The sequence below is a fragment of the Sarcophilus harrisii genome, chromosome 2 (genome assembly GCF_902635505.1).
Source record: "Sarcophilus harrisii chromosome 2, mSarHar1.11, whole genome shotgun sequence".
Lineage (NCBI taxonomy): Eukaryota > Metazoa > Chordata > Mammalia > Dasyuromorphia > Dasyuridae > Sarcophilus > Sarcophilus harrisii.
In genome coordinates, this window is record NC_045427.1 from 115,003,746 (window position 1) to 115,021,018 (window position 17,273).

The 17,273-nt window shown below is 36.1% G+C and overlaps 1 protein-coding gene across 2 annotated transcripts in view; it reads right to left on the minus strand.

Annotated features, from left to right (window-relative positions):
- Window positions 1–17,273, minus strand: part of ARHGAP25 (Rho GTPase activating protein 25) — a 100,875-nt gene that overhangs the window by 23,754 nt on the left and 59,848 nt on the right. For both annotated transcript variants that reach the window (XM_012539931.3, XM_012539932.3), the window contains exons 3-4: window positions 16,222–16,309; window positions 14,557–14,673 (exon numbers count right to left, since the gene is read on the minus strand). In XM_012539931.3, the coding sequence (XP_012395385.1) occupies window positions 14,557–14,673; window positions 16,222–16,309 (205 nt within the window). The remainder of the gene's footprint in view (window positions 1–14,556; window positions 14,674–16,221; window positions 16,310–17,273) is intronic.

Here is a 17,273-nt window from a genome sequence, read left to right on the forward strand (position 1 = left end):
AGTCAGAAGGAGATATAAAAAACTAAGGAGGAGAAGAATGCCTTAAAAAGCAAAATTGGAAAAGGAGGTACAAAAGCTTACTGAGGAAAATAATTCCTTAAAAATTAGGAATGAACAAATGGAAGCTAATGACTTTATGAGAAATCAAGATGATTTTTAAAAAGAATGAAAAAATAGAAAATAATGTGAAATATCTCACTGTAAAAACAACTGATTTATAAAATAGATCTAGAAGAGGTCATTTAAAAACTATTGATCTACCTGAAAGCCATGATCCAAAAAAAAAAAAAAATGAGGCTGGAAAGCATCTTTCAAGAACCATCAACCATATCAATAACAAAACTAACAGAAATCATATGCCAATTCCAATAGATGCAGAAAAAGCTTTTAACAAAATACAGCACCCATTCCTAGTAAAAACACTAGAGAGAATAGGAATAAAGGGAGTTTTCAAGCCATCAGCAAGCATTCTTTGTAATGGAGAAAAAGCTGGATGCATTACCAATAAGATCGGGATGAAACAAGGATGCCTATTATCACCCCTATTACGCATTGTTATTATTACAATAATACTAGAAATGTTGGCTTTAGCAATAGGAAAACAAAAAGAAATTAAAAGAATTAGAATGGGCAATGAGATAAAACTATCACTCTTTGCAGATAATATGATAATATACTTACAGAATCCTAGAGAATCATCCCAAAACCTACTTGAAACAATTAACAGTTTTAGCAAAGTTCCAGGATATAAAATATATCCACATAAATCAACAGAATTTCTATTTATTACTGACAAAGTCTAGCAACAAGATATAGAAATAGAAATTCCATTTAAAATAATTGTAAACAAAATATTTGGATATCTACCTGTCAAGACAAACCCAGGAATTATATAAACATAATTACAAAACACTTCTCACACAAATAAAGTCTGATCTAAACAATTAGAAAAATACCAATTGTTCATGGGTAGGCCAAACTAATATAATAAAAATGATAATTCTACCTAAATTGTTCTATTTTTTCAGTGCCATACCAAACTCCAAAAGAATTATTTTATAGAGCTCAAAAAAATAATAACAAAATTCATCTGGAAGAACAAAAATTCAATAATATCAAGGGTCTTAATGAAAAAACAAATACAAAAGACAGTGACCTAGCAGTACCCAACCTAAAACTATATTTTAAAATAGCAGTCATCAAAACCATTTAGTATTGGCTAAGAAATAGAATAGTAGATCAGTGCAATAGGTTAGATGTACACAACACAAAAATCGAAGACTATAGTAATCTAGTATTTGATAACTCCCCCAACCCTAGTTTCTGGAATAATAACTCACTATTCGACAAAATTTGCTGGGAAAACTGGAAAATTGTATGTCAGAAATTTGACACATATCTACATCTCACACTCTATACTAAAATAAAATCAAAATGGGTATATGATTTGGATGTAAAGTGTGATACCATAAGCAATGTAGGAGAATAATCGAGTATTTGATAAACCCCAAAACTCCACCTTCTCAGATAGATTCATTGTTTCACAAAAATGGCTGGGAAAAATGAAAAACAATATGTCAGCAACTCGGCATAAACCTTCATCTCATATCCCATATCAAATAAGGTTAAAATGGATACATAATTTGGGCATAAAGGGTAATACTGTAAGCAAATTAGGAGAGCAAGAGATAATTTATCTGTAAGTTCTTTGGAGAAGGGAGGAATTTATGAGCAAAAAAGAACTAGAGAATATTACAAAATACAAAATGGACAACTTTGATTACACTAAATTAGTGTAATTTTTAAATTAAAAAGATTTTGCATAAACAAAACCAACACAAAGGGAAGAACAAAGCTGGGGGAATTTTTTTTTTACAGTCAGTGTTTCTGATAAATGTCTCATTTCAAAAATATATAAAGAACCAAGTTAAATTTATAAGAATACAAGTCATTCCCCAACTGATAAATGGTCAAAGGATATGAACAGAAAATTTTCAGATGATGTAAATTAAAGCCATTTATAATCTTTTGAAAAAATGCTCTAAATTAATATTGATTAGAGAAATGCAAATTAAATCAACTCTGAGATATCACTTCACACCTCTCAGATTGGATGATGACAGGAAAAGATCATGATAAATGTTGGATGGGATAGGGGAAACTGGGACCCTAATGCCTTGTTGGTGAAGTCATGAAATGATCCAACCATTTTGGAAAGCAATTTGGAACTATACCCAAAGGGCAATAAAACTGTGTATACCCTTAGATCCAGCAATACTACTACTGCATCTATATCTCAGGAAAATAAAGGAGGGAAAAGGACCCACATGTGCAAAAATGTTTTTTTGTAGTGGCAAAGAACTGGAAAGTGAGATGAGGAATGGCTGAATAAGCTGTGGTATATGGAAGTAATGAAATGTTATTGTTCTATAAAAAAAATGACGAACAAGCTGATTTTAGAAAGACCTGCAAAGATTTATACAAACTGATGCTGAACGAAACAACTAGGAATACATTGTACATAGTAACAACAAGATTGTGTGATGGTCAACTATGAAAGACTTGGTTCTTCTCAGAGGTTCAATGATTCAAAGCAATTCCAATAAACTTTGGATAGAAAATGCCATCTGCATACAGAGAGAGAACTATGGAGACTGGATGTAAATCAACATATGCTGTGTTCACTTTTTTCCCTTTTTATTTGTTTTTTTTCCTCTCATGGTTTTTCCCTTTTGTTCTGATTTTTCTCTTACAGCATGATTCATAAAGAAATATGTATTTTAAAAATTAATGTAAATGTATAACCAGAAAAAAAACAATAAAAAAGGAAAAAAAATGCTTAAAATAAAAGGGAAAACTGTTTCGATATTCTAGAACCAGAGGGTAAAATAGACATTTAAAAGAATCCATCAATCACCTCCTGAAAGTATGAAAACTCCCACAAGTATTATAGCCAAGTTACTGTATTAGAAATCAGAGGTCCTGGTTTTGAGTCCTGTCTCCAAACTCACTAACTTCTGTGGCTCTGGGCAAATAACTGAGCTTCAGACTCCTCTTGTGTAAAGGAAAATAATCTGAAAGGATTATTGTGTACAGAAAGTTCTTTATAAACCATAAAATATATGGAATTAGGAGATACTATAATTATTAGTCCCGGGTGCTACTTTAATGACTATACAACATAGTTTGTGATCTGAGGACTATCTATTGATTATATATTTATTTATTCACTCAGTCAAAAAGCATTAATACTGTTATCCAGGCACGATGCTAAGAATTGGGGACACAAAGACAAAAATAAAGAAGGGATTCAAGAATCCATTCCAATTTTTGCTTTTATACCAAGGGGTTTCAACATATCTGTTAACTATCTCTCAAATACACTAACCTCCTACTCTATTATTTTCAGTTCTTGTGACCTTCTCCTCCACTCCATTCCACCATACATGGGAATGATCAGATGCACCTGTTCTTATCATCATTCTCTAAGGTTTGGATTCCAAGACCAAAAACTCTGCAATTCCTTTATCTGATAATAACCTCCAATCATAACATCTCTTATTAACCTTTGCCTCCTCAATCTGCTCTTCATCTTCACCAAGACCTTCAATCCTTGAACCCTTCAGTATTTTCTCAGGCCATTACTTTGATTTCATATTCCTCCCTTTCCAGACTCAATTCTTAGTTAGCCAAGTCAGCTCTCTCCAACTTGTCCTATTCTTAAAATGCTTATTTCTTTGCATTATCTCTACTCATGCCTTGTCAAACCCAATCCATCCTTGGATTTTTTCCACCATCTACCTCTTCCACTTCTCATTGTTGCTGAGTTGTTTCACTCATGTTCAATTCTCTGAGACTCCATTTTGGAGTTTTATTGGCAAAGATACTGATTTTATATTTTACAGATGAGAAACTGAAGTACACAGGGGTCAATGACTTCCCAGGGTCATACAGCTAGTAAGTGTCCAAGGCAAGATTTGAACTCAGATCTTCCTGACTCCAGCCCTGGCACTCTATACACTGTATCACCTACTTTCCCTGGAGTTAGGAATACCTAAATTCAAATCTTAGACATTACCTGTGTGACTTTGGGCACGTCACTTGGTCCCTGTTTACCTCACTTTCTTGATCTGTAAAATGAGGGTAATAATACCAAAACACTTCCAGGGAAGAAAATGTTGCACTGGGGCCAGAAAGACAAATGACATCCCATCATATTTTGTTGTGAAGTGACCAGAGACAAATCTCTGAGTTTCTAAGACTCAGGCAGAGAAGTTAGGCTGGATAGGCTGGAATTTCCAGTGGGTATACTTTACAAAATATTTTCCCCACAGCAATCCTATAAGATTAAATTGATCAATTAACTTATGAAATTATGAAATGGGGGCAAGAATGGCCAGTTCTTTGGGTACTTGCTGAGAAAGGCCACAACTGACAGCAGGAAATGGGCGGCAGGCAAATTTAATAAGTAATTGAGGCAAGTCAGAAAAAGTTGGACAGAGGAAGATGACATAGTTCAGGACCAGGGAATGGGATGGTAAAAGAAGGCAGAGTAAGAAAGAGGATGGGGAGAAACAAAGATACAGAATATCATTCCTGTAACTATGGATTAGAGTTGGAAGCATTAAGCAACATGGACCCTATGGAGATGGAAGAGTGCTTGGGGAGGTGGAGGAGGCAGGAGTTTGAGTTAGTGTTAGTTTCCCACATCTCATCTAACATTTAGGATTTTGGGGGGAAACAGACTCTTATCTCTGCTATCTTGGGGTTACTTCATTAACATCTCAAAATCATTTCAAAGTTACAGCATCTATTTGAAGTTCTACAGATATGGAAATATGGAGGTTTGGCACTTGTCAGGAATTTACAAATCATAGGACTAGAACCTTGACAAGTTGCATCAAAGTGCTTTCCCCTAATTCAGTATTATCAGTAGGTTGTGAATTTTAGTTAATATATAATACAATTTGTAAATTATATTCTTTTGATTTTAGAGGGGGGCAGTTTATATGTGACTTACAGGTTCCCCTTTGCAATCTTATTTCCTACTAAAATTTATTCTACTAATGAGAAGCTAGGACTGGGATTGGGATAAGGAGTGAAGGGGAATTAATCAAGGAGATCAAACAATATAAAAGTTTAATGAGCTAGCATTTGAATAGCACTTTAAGGGTCACAAAGTCCTCCATAAATACTATCTCATTTGTGTCTTCATAGTAACCTAGAGAATGGATACTAGTACTGTCTACATTTCACAGATGAGGAAACAGTGATTTGTCTCAACACAACTAGTCTAAAGTTGTCTTTGAACTCAAGGACCCCTGACCCCAGGTCCAGCACTCTGTCCACTGGACCACTTAAACACCCCCTACAATCTATTCCACTCCTAGACTGAGTGCCTTTTTCAGCCTACCTGACCACATTTTTCTTTAATTCAAATTATGCTGAGAACATTGATTTCAATGTAGATAGTGTAGGTATTATTGTCCCTATTTTACTTATGAGAAAAATGAGACTTACAGAGATTGGATAATGTGCTCAAAGACACACAGGAAGTTAAGTAGAGAGTTAAGATGTGAGTCCCCTAGTTCAAAATCCAGCATACTTTCCACAAAAGGCAACTGACCTCCCTAAGTTCCTCCAGGAAGTTCCCAGAAATGTGCTCAAAGGGGACCCAGTGGAAGTATGGGTTAGGGTGAAGCCATTCCCAAAGTCTGAAAAGAATCAGAACACATTCTTTCCTAACAGGGAGGACATTTATCTCATCTTCATGCATTAAAGAACATATTTTTTCCCTTACGATTCTTCCAGGTCAGAATTTGACACATTTCCTGTACTTACTCAATGGTTTGGAATTCCTAGATCTTGTCTAAATTTGTCATCCCAAAACAAAAAAAACAAACAAAACCAAAAACCCAAACCTGAGCTTATTACCTAGCCCTCCACTCTACCCACTCCACTCCCAGAGCTTTTCTTATCTCCACTCCTTTTAATTCAGATGATTCTAAGTGAGCTTTAAAATCAGAGGGAAAGCAGGGACCTGTGGGTGGATGGATTTCAAGGAAAGGAAAGAAAGATCATGAATGAGGGCAATGGGCTAAGGATGAGAGACATTGTCCTCCCCTTAACTATTTTGCCTACCACAAGGGGGCAGCCCGGGGGAAGAGGAAGGATGAAATTTTGAGATTTTACATCCACATCTGATTTAGGGGCTAGGTACCTACAGCAAGCACTTTGCTCTGAGAAAGGCAGTTTCCTCATCTGCAAAAAGTTCGTGATACTATTTGTACTGCTTATGCCTCTAAGTTGTAGTGAGGCTTTATAGGTGCTATAAAAATATGAATTATTTAATTACGATCCCCAAGTAAAATTTAATCTACTCCAGTGCTAGAATGGGAGTGTGCCGCAGTGGGGATTTCGGATCTATGAGATGGATCAGCACATACCAAAATAAGGGTTAGAACACGGCTATCATTACACTAACCCTCCTAATAACTCCTCTGAAAAGTTTCCCCAAAATCAAGGTTTATACTTTGCAGCCATCATTCTCTTCCCTCTTTTGAAAAATCTGGACAGCATTTTCCCTTCTCAAGCCCATGGTTCCTCTCCCATTTTCCACCTTTTATTAAAGATTAGTAATAGTGATTCAACAATCACATGTGACTATTTCTTCAGTATCCTAGGATACTGATAATAAACCTGTTAACATGGAATCACCAAGAGAATCTGGCTGATAGAGGGCTTTATGATTCATGAAATCTTTATATGCACACTGTTCCATGTACTCTTTACAACAACATGAAGGGAGCTACCACACGTGTAATTTTACAACTGAAGAAACTGAGGCTTCCAATGAAAGTGACTGATATTTATGTAGCACTCCAAATTTTACAAAGCATTTTATCAAAATGATTTTCTTCGATCCTTGTGGCACTCTTGTAATGTAGGTGTAATTTTATCACAATTTTACAGATGGGGAAACTATGGCTGAAAGCAGTTCTTTTAACTGCTAGTTAGTCAGACAGCTAGTAAATGTTTGAGAAGTGATTTAAATTCAGGTCTTTGTGACTCCAAATTTAATACTAGCCACTATTCCAAAATGCCTCTACTACAATAAATTGCCCATTGCCAAAAAACTAGCGAGTGTCCAAGACAGAATTTAAATCCAGATCTGTCTTGGCTCTAAGTACAGAACTCTTTTCATTAGTCCACAAGAAAAAAAAGTCATTCTATCAGGATGGCTCTATAGACTATTCATTTTTGTGGGAATACAGGTTTTTATTTATTTATTATTATTTATTTATTTATTTAGTGCTTTCTCTCAAAATGGAATGGTTTATCCATTGCATGTGATTCTGAGACAATAGTCATGATGGTGGTTTGTTGGGACAGTAGAGAGATGGTTGAGTTGAGGTTTTATATGTTCTAGTGTCATGAAACCATAATCTTTGAAGAATCGAAATTGCTGATGAGTTAAAGGAGGAAGAAAGGTGCATGATGGGTATAAATGGCTCTTGACTAAAACAAGAAGTGGCATAAGAGGGATGATCTAGGAAACATATGATCAGAAAAAAAAGATAGGTCAGTAATATGGCAAGAATGAGATATAGTAAATGAATTATCCAAGTACAGCACTGGTATCTGTGAAATGTTTAAAAACCTAAAGGACCAAAGATTTAAAGTTAAAACATACTAGATAGCATCTAGTCTGGCTACTTTATTTGACAGATAAGAAATTGAAGCCTGGACTGATTAAATGACTTGCCCAATGTAAACCCACATTTTCCATGCAGGTATTGAAAAACAAAAACAAAATTTGAATTTAGATCCTCTGACCTCAGCTTCAAAATTCTTTCCACTGTTGCACACTGTCTCCCACTAGAAGGGCTCTCTTACATTGGAAAGATTTCAAATAATAATAGTTTATCTTTGCATAATGCTTTAAATTTATAAAATAAAAGCATTTATTATAACTCTAGGGACTTGATCCAGGAAGCTACACTTCCCTCTACCATCACTACCACTACCTTGAAAAGCTTATAGTTAAGTGAGTTTTTTGGGGAAATTTTATGATACTTTATGGATGATATGGATAAGTCCCTTGACACCTCCATATTGGATAAATTTCACTGTTCAGGCCTATTGCCAAGATAAATTGATGGACAATATTATTCCAAAAATTATTTTGGAAGAGGTCACCTTGAATTAATCTATAAAAGGGAGTCTGTAGACTTTTTGAAGTCTATTTCCCTTGTCTTTCTTCTGAAGAGGTCTGAGATTACAACAGAGCTAAAAGCAGACCTGTTCCAGAAGAGAAATTCCTCTCCAACACCAGGACCCATTAACTGGGCAGAAGAGAATGATAGTTACCTGACCCTCATCATATGGTCCAAGCCTTGGGGAGCAATAATGTATAACCTCACAACCACATGCCAGCCACAAAGAAGAGAACTGAGGGGTACCTCTCTGGGAGTCTAGAAGTCCTAAGTTTATGAGTCTCCAAATCTGACTCCAAATCTGAGTAAGAGTTGGGACTGTTAGACAAAGCAACATCCTGACCTTCTGGAGAGCTCCTCTTTTACCTATAGAAACCTATCCAGATACTAATCCTTATATAACTCCTCTGAGGGCTTGGACTCCCCAAGAAGGGAATCACACTTACCACAGCACAGATAATTTCCATCAAAGTAACAGCTGGAGGTAGAGTCCACATCATTTACTCCTGCCCTACCATGACTTTAGTACCATGTGACTGTTTCTCTTGGCTGTGAGGGCCAAATGTGAAAATCCTCTCTTACTGGATTGGTAAGGAAATTCCTTTAGAACTTAGGATTGCTCTTCAGGAAACTTCTGAAAATCGCAATGTCCCAAAAAAAGTCCCTTTTCTAGTTAAAAGGCCAGATTTTAAGATCACATTGCTCAGGAAACACCCCTTCTCCATCTAGAAGACCAGAAATCACGATTTATCGTTGCAAGAAAGGTTATTCTCAGGAACTCTCACCAATTGTTTTGTTTGCTGCCTCCCCAAAGCTAGTGCCAAGAAGTTGATAGTTGTCTAAGAACTCTCCTGTTGAGCCATATGGGTAACAGCATAGGTAGCTCCCAGATGCTTCTGTCTCACACATGGGATAAATATCTCCTAGTTGGGAAGATCCCCCATCCCAGACCAAGCCATGCTCTTAGCTCTACTGAACTTAAGAAAAATGAAAGACAAAAGGGAAAGAACAGGCAAAAAGGGTTTGGAGCCTCCCTTTTTTACAAGCCAGCACAAAATGGTTTGATCTTCTAAAATAGCCTATTCCACACTAGTTAGGACTGGCCAGTTCACCTTGGGGTGAGCCTAGATCAGAGAAATTTGACCTCAGAGAAGGATGATACCTTCCAGTAGAAGACACATACAAGACCCAAGCAAAAGGCAGAAACAGTTGTATGTAGATAGTAAGTTCTTTGAATCAAGTCCATTTTATATAAAATGGAAAATGATATTTGTGTAACGTGCTGATCAAGGGAGCTCCTTCATCATCTGGATAACCTTGAAGCCCTTTCCATCTCAGTTCTATAATATTATAACTAAATGATATCTCAAATTCAAAGCCTTTCTAGGCATATCTCATTTTTCTTAAAAGATATGTTCCTGAAAAGTCATATGAAATTACATTTTTTAATTGAATGAGGAAGCTTGTAATCTCTGAGGAATACAAAGTATTCTTTTAAGAAGCTCACTTCTTGATTCATTCGTGCTAAGGTAAGCTGTCTGAATGTGGGGTCTCTTAAGGTAGGCCCCACAACCAGAGCATAAACTTAAGTAACAGATCCAAGGATATCATTTTGTGGACCTTGCCCTTGTTGTATCTCAGCTCCAAACCATTCTGGGTAATGTAAAACTACAAAACTCAGGAAACCACATATGAAACTTCCTTTGTTGGGGTTTTTTATTTTATTTTTGAGGAAGAGCAGCCTTGAAGTCAGGAGAAGTGAATTCCTATTTGGGTTCCAAGACTCAATTGCTAAAGTGCTTAGTTTCTTTCAGTTTCCTAATTTGTAAAACAGAATTATCCTATAATGTTTAAACTACTTTGGAAGGGGAAAAAAGCCAATTAACAAGTAATTTTTTAAGTCCTTTAGAAAAGTAAACTATCACTTGTCCTGTGTTTGTCACAAGTGTACAACACTGAAACTCACTTTGTCTCTCTAGGCTTATTTCTTGGTCTATAAAATAAAAATGTTAGATGTCTAGGACATAAATCAAACACAAAAACTCACAACACTCCTAAGTGTAGCTCAGCCAGATTAAAATGTAATTGGAAAATATTTAACAAAATAAAATATGATAAAACACAGATAAGTGTAATACATGGTTTCTGAAGTCAATATGTAGACTTCAGGGATCCTTAGGTACCATTTCATGGTTTCTGTTTCTATTAAAATTTAACACCATTGATCTAGATCATTGCTTTCCATTACCAATTTCATATTTGTTAACAAATAGCACTAATTTATTTCCACTGTCTGTGTTCCTCTTTGAGGATTTGTCACTCTAATAACATCCTACATTTGGATAAAAGGCTACAGAATAAAATTAACTATAAGAGAAGCAGTTTAGTATAGTAGGAAGAATAATAATCCTGGAGTCAGAGGGCCTAAATTCAGAAACCTTTATCTATTTGTGATCTTGGAGAAGTCACTTAATCTCAATTTCCTCACCAATAAATGGAAAAAAAATGAACTAGATGAGGTTCATTCCAGTACTAAAGTTACAATCTGTTGCCTTCTGCCCATTCCTACTTAATGAAAGATCCTTAAGCGTGAATGGTCTTTAAGGTGTCATGAAACTGCAATGTTCTATTCCTTTTCTTTTATTTCAAATCAAGTCAATATTATGTTTCAGCTAAGCACTAAGTATACAAAGAAAAGCACATCCATAAGGTCTGCCCTCAATGGGTATACAATCTATTGAAAAGACATCTTATAAACAGTAAGATGCAAACAAGATATATACAATATAAAATAATCCCAGAGGCAAGGCATTCTCTTTAAGAGAGATAGAGAAAGACTTCTTATAGAGAATAAGATTTTAGCTAAGACCTGAAGGAAGGCAAAGAGGCCTGAAGGTGGACATAAAGAGGGAGAGAATTCCAGTCATAGAGTACTGCCTGTGAAATAGTTAAAGAACATATGCTTTAACATATTTAACACGTATTGGTCTACCTACCACCTAGGGGAGGGAGTGGGGGGAAGGAGGGGGAAAGTTGGAATAGAAAGTTTTGCATGAGTCAGTGCTGAAAAATTACCCATGCATATATTGTGAAAATAAAAAGCTATTTAAAAAGCAAATAGTTAAGGAAGTTCAGTTTGATATTTGAGTGAAGATGGAGTAGGGAAAGACAAGGCAGCAAGACCAATCAGCAGCTATTATAATCACGCAGTTGTGAAGTGATGAAAACCTGAACCAAAGTGGTGGTAGTATTAGACATATACAAGATATATGGTGAAGATAGTAAGGTTTGGCAACAGGATGGATATGGAGGGGCTGGGGAGGGAAGCATGAAAGAAAATGATAAATTGATAAATTCAGTAATATGTGAATAAGTATGAAGTCATGACACTTAAGTGGTGAGCCTAGGAAATGGGAAGATGAGAGTGTGATCTTGACAGTAATAGGAAAAGTAGGAAAAGAAGAGGTTTTTTGAGGAGGAGATAATGAGCTCAATTTTGGACATATTGAGTCTAACATGTCTATGGTTCATCCAGTTCAAGATGTCTAACAGGTAGTAGGAGATGCAAGACTGGAGAAGTTAGGGCTGCTGGATCTTAGCATCATCTGCATAGAGAAGATAATTAAATCCATGGAAGCTGATAAGATCACTAAGCAAAGTACATAAAGAGAAGAGGGCTAAGAACAGAAACTTGGAGGGCACTTTAATTAGCAGCTTCAATTTGTAAGAGGAAATCGCAAAGACTGAGAAGGAATGATCAGATGGGTAAGAGTAAGATCAAGAAGGAGAATTGAGAAAAGGCCATTAGAAAAGGCAGTTAAGAGATCATGGGTAAACATTTGGAGAGAGCAATTTCAGTTGAATGATGAAATCTGAATTCAGACTGCAGAGTTAAGAGAATAAGAGAGAAAGAAGTGAGAACTCCAATTGTAGATGGCTTTGCCATGAAGTTTAACCATGAAAGAGAGAAGAGATAAAGGAAAATAGCAGGCATGGATAGATCAATGAGAGTTTGGGGGGATGAGGGAGACACAGGTGTGTTTGTAGGCAGCAGGAAAAGTAGATGGAGAGATCAAATATTAATGAGAGAGTAGGGATGATAGAGGAGCAATCTGTGGAGAAGATAGGATGAAATAGGGTCATTTGTGCATATAGAGAACTTTGGCTTGGCAAGGAAAAGAGCCACAGTAGATGGCATGGTAGAGAGAATGCCAGACCTGGAAACAGGAAGATTTATCTAAATAACAAGGTAACTTATAACAATAACAAGATTTTACTAAATAACAATAATAACAACCTGGCATAGTAGGTATTATATAAATGCTAATTGCCTTGGCTATTAGCTTAGCTTAAAAAGCTAATTAGCTTTATGTAAGAAGGTGGTAGTTGTAAAAGAACTTCTGAATGACTTAAGATGAAGAGGAAATAAAAGTGAACTCTTTGATTACCTCAGTTTTTTCAGTAAAATATGAGGCAAGATTTTCAGCTAAGAAGATGAGAGAAAAGGAAATCAAGAGAAGTTTGAGGAAGAATTAAAGGGTTTAGAAAAACTGTTGTGGAGCATGAGATAGTAAATCAATTAGAGGAGTTGTAAAAATATTGCCTCGCCCCTGTAAGAGCCCAGTTGAGATTATTTTGAGATTATGCTATATGTATTTGTAGGTACTCAGTCAACAGAGTTTGGGGAAATTTTTGTTCCCTAAATATGAATAGGTGTGAAATCAGTGGAAATTGGTAGTAATCTAAGGCTGAGACTTTGCAAAACAGCATCACTGATAAGATAAAGGGGCAAAGGACTGAAGAAAAGATAGAGTTGAATTCATCTAGCAAAGGATAAAAATGGGAAAGGAGGAGATGTAACCTGTGTATTGGGTTTATGATCTGGGAAAGAACTGAGGGGTTGAAAGAATAGAGGTCATAGGAAAAAACAAAGGACAAGGTTATAAATAGTAAAGGAGAAAGGTATTATCAGAAATTATGATCAGATAAAGGAATATCAGACTTCATGAACATGGAAGTAGAACCCTTGTGGATAATAGCAAGATCAAGAATATCTCTTCATGAACTCATTACAACTTATGTTATTTCACTCCACTGACCCTCAACTTCTTTATTTGTAAAATGATTACATACTTGATCTGCCTGCCTTGATCAAATCTGTTGTGAGGACAATGTTCCATATATTTTAAAAACCTTTAAATGTAATTTTTTTAAAAAGTAATTACCATTTTCATGTCTAACCCCTAGCTTTTCTTGGCTCCATTATTCCCCTGACCAAAATGGCCCACTTCCTTGGGCAAGTCTTAACCTTTCTTCCAGGTATAAGTCTTTATTATCCCCTCCCATGACAAATATATTTTTATATGTTCATATACTCTCTCCCATTGATGTTAAAAATAGTTTACTTCAGTCTTTATATTTATATATAAATTTATATTTAGTTGTTTAGTCATGTCCAATTTTTCATGACTCTGTAGACTATAGGAAGCCAATACTGTCCATCTTGGCAAAGATACAGGATTAGTTTGCTATTTCCTTCTCCACTAACCTGAGGTAAACAGAGATTAAGTGACTTACCTAGAGTCACAGAGCTAGTAATTGTCTGAGACTGGAACTCCAGGCCTAGTGCTCTATCCACTGAGTCACCCACCATGCCTTCCATGCAGCATGTATTTCATTATTTTAATTAACAAGATGTTCCCCTCATCTGCAAAAAAAATCTTAGAACAAGTAAATACCTCTTCTAAGGAGGATAGCACTGAGGACTTCCACCTAAAATGTGTTTTTCTCCCTTGATCACCCCTTTCCTGAGACTTCCCTCAGAATACATGCATATAGTCTATACCTCACTACCATGACCTTGCTGACCAAGTTACAAAAAATTCAGGTGGCTTCCCAATCCTTATGACCAGTCTGGACAACAGTAACTCAGAAAGAACCTTCCACTAAAGCCTTGGCTTGGAGGTAAGAGAACTGGTTCAAATAATAAACGATTATGGATGATTCTGAGTGAGTCCCAGCCTCCCTGAGCCTCAGTTTCCCTAAGAGTAAAATAAAGATAAGCATCTTCACTTTGTACTTTCCAAAGAAGTTGCAACAAAAGCATTTTGACAAACTGTAAATCTTTTAGCAAGGGAGCAAGTCTCATCACTGCAAACACCAGGGAGATTAAGTTCCCACTGGGTCTTGGAGACACATTCTGTACCCTCATCTCTACTGTATGCTTCTCAAAAGTGTGTGGACCTGGCTTCTCCTTCCTCCAAATCCCCATAATGCTCTGATGATGGACAGCGCTCATCAAATGTCCTCCAAATGAGAGTGACACTCAATGGTCAGTTACCTCCTGATGGTGATCCAGTGACTCTTCGAATAGATTTCACCCACTCCTCCATCTCTGACTGTGAGCTGGCCATGAGAACATAGGAGTCCTGTCCCATTCGATTTTGGTCGCATGAGGCTGCCAGAAGGAAAAAATAAATCATGAGAGGTTAGGATCCGCAAAGGAAAAGAAGATTGAATCGGCATTTAATAAATATTTATTAACTGATTGATGGATCAAGAGCTTGTGACATTAGAAACCAGAGAAATTATACCCACATTCATTTTTGGTGAAGTCAAGTAATGAAGAAGAAGAACAACAACAACAAGAAGAACAAGAACAAGAAAAACAAGAAGAAGAACAAGAACAAGAACAAGAAGTCATTCTTACAGAGCACTTTACAAAGCCTTACTCTCATTGATATCTATAGGGTTGAAAGAGGAATTCACCCCTTTCCCTCTCTACCTCCATCCAGCTATTTAATAGAGTACTTTTTAAATGTGTTTTTTTTTTAATTAGGTAAAAGAAGCCATTCTTTTCTTCATGTATAGTCTTAATCACTGATTGGAGGTTGCCTCAGTCAAACTAAGACCTGTTAAAGATCTTACCTTTAAAAGGACAAGGTCTTCCTCATCTGGGGCTATCTCCAGTCATATGGATCTATATCTTGCCACTGGAGGCAGATGGCTCCAGAGAAAAAAGTGTCTTTTTTCTTTCTTTTTTCCTTCTTACTTCTTCCTTCCTTCCTTCCTTTTTTCTTCCTTCTTTCTTTCTTCTCCCTTTCTCTTCTTTTTTTTCTTCCATTCTTCCTTTTTCCCTTTCCCCTTCTTCCCTCTCTTTTTTCATCTTTCCTTCTTTTCTTCTTCCTTCCTTTCTTTTAACCTCTTTATTATTCTCTCATTCTTTCTTTTCTTCCATTCTTCCTTTCTCTTTTTCTTTCTCCTACTGTCTCTTTTTCCTCCTTCCTTTCTTTTCTCCTCACTCTCTTTCATTTTCTCTTTTTTCCTTCCTTACTTTTTTCCTTCCATTCTTCTTTCCTCACTTTTTCTTTCTCTTTTTTCTCATTCCTTTTTTCTTCTTCCTTCCTCTCACCCTCTTCCTTTTTCTCTCTTTCTTTTTTCCTGTCTTTCTGTCTATTTTTCCTTCCTTTTTTCTTGTAGTGGAGAGGAAGAAAAGGCATGTTTTGGTGGGAAAAATCACTAGATTCAGAATCAATCAAGAAGCCTGGGTTTAAGTCCTACCACTGCTTCTTTTTAGCTACATTAAACTTAACAAGTCACAATTTCGCTTCCATAAATCTCAGTTTCCTAAACTCTAGAAAGGGGACACTATTTGCTTTGCTTAATTTAGTTTTTTTCTAAAACATTCAAATAAACTAATGCATAGAAAGTGCTTTCTTTTTTATATTTTTTGTTTGGTTTTTTTGGATGTGATCAGATTAAATGACTTGCCCAAGATCATATAGTTGAGGCTGGATTTGAACTCAGTTCTTCCTGTCTCCAGAACTAATGTTCTACCCATAGAAAGTGCTTTCTAAACCATAAAACTTTATGAAATGTGAGTTATCATCATCATTATTATTAAAAAGTACTCTTTGTCACAATGATCAGTTCACTTATAGAGAAATAAAAGGCGTGGGGCTACTGATAGTCTCAGGGAGGGTCCTACTGATGCACAGCCACTCACCTGGGATAACTTCAAAGACAAACTTCCCAGCTTCTTCTGGATTTGTAGCAATTTCTCTGATGGTGCTTCCTGGTAGATACATAGAGCCCTGTAAATATAAGCAATGGCATTTTTTAAAAGACTCCACCTCAGAATTCTTTCCTCAGGACAAGGCATGGAAAGGGCATTGAACTGGAGTCAGAGGAACTGGATTCAAATCTGGTTCTGTCATTTACTTTATGAGCTTAAGCAAGTCACCTCACTTTTGGGTCTAAGATTCTATTCTCATAAAATAAGAAGGTCAAGCTAGTTGAGCAGTACATTCTAAATCCTAAAGCCTCTAACCCAGAAATTATGTCATCTAGTCATATGTCTACTTGAAAGGCCAATCCAAGAACCAGAATTAAGATCTAGAAGTCAGGCAACACACAATTATTAAGCATTTACTATGTACCAGCACTGTATAGTAGTTAGAACTTGTAAATACAAGGGTGAGAGTAATTTCCCTCAAGAAGCTTATATTTTATAGAGGGGATGAAATACATTCTCAGATAAATAAAAATAGGATGTAAACAAAATAAATATAAAACTAATCAAAGGGAATCCAGGGAAAAACTTATTTTAAAATGGTACTTAAATTGAGCTTTGAAATGAACCAGTTATAAGAGACTGAGGTGAAGATGGAGAGAATCTCCTTGCAAAAGCCTGGAGCTGCGAAATAGAGAATCATCCATAGGGGGAAATGAGTAAAAGTGTTTAGATATAACATGATAAGTGAAAATTGTGATGAATGAGTATAAAATGGAAAAAAGACTGAAATGTATATTAACCCTAGAAAACTAGATTGAAGGCAGATTGTAAAGGAAATTAAATTCCAAAGAAGCTTAGATTTGATTCTATAGATGACAGGGAGCCAGTGGAACTTTCTTCAGAAGGAGACAAAGTTGTCAGATCTATACTTTAATCATCATATACTAGCAGTTGTGTGGAGGATGGACTGGAAAAAAGAGAAGCTGGAAGCACAGAGTTCAATAAGGAAATTCTTACAAAAATCTAAATGAGTAGTCATGGGT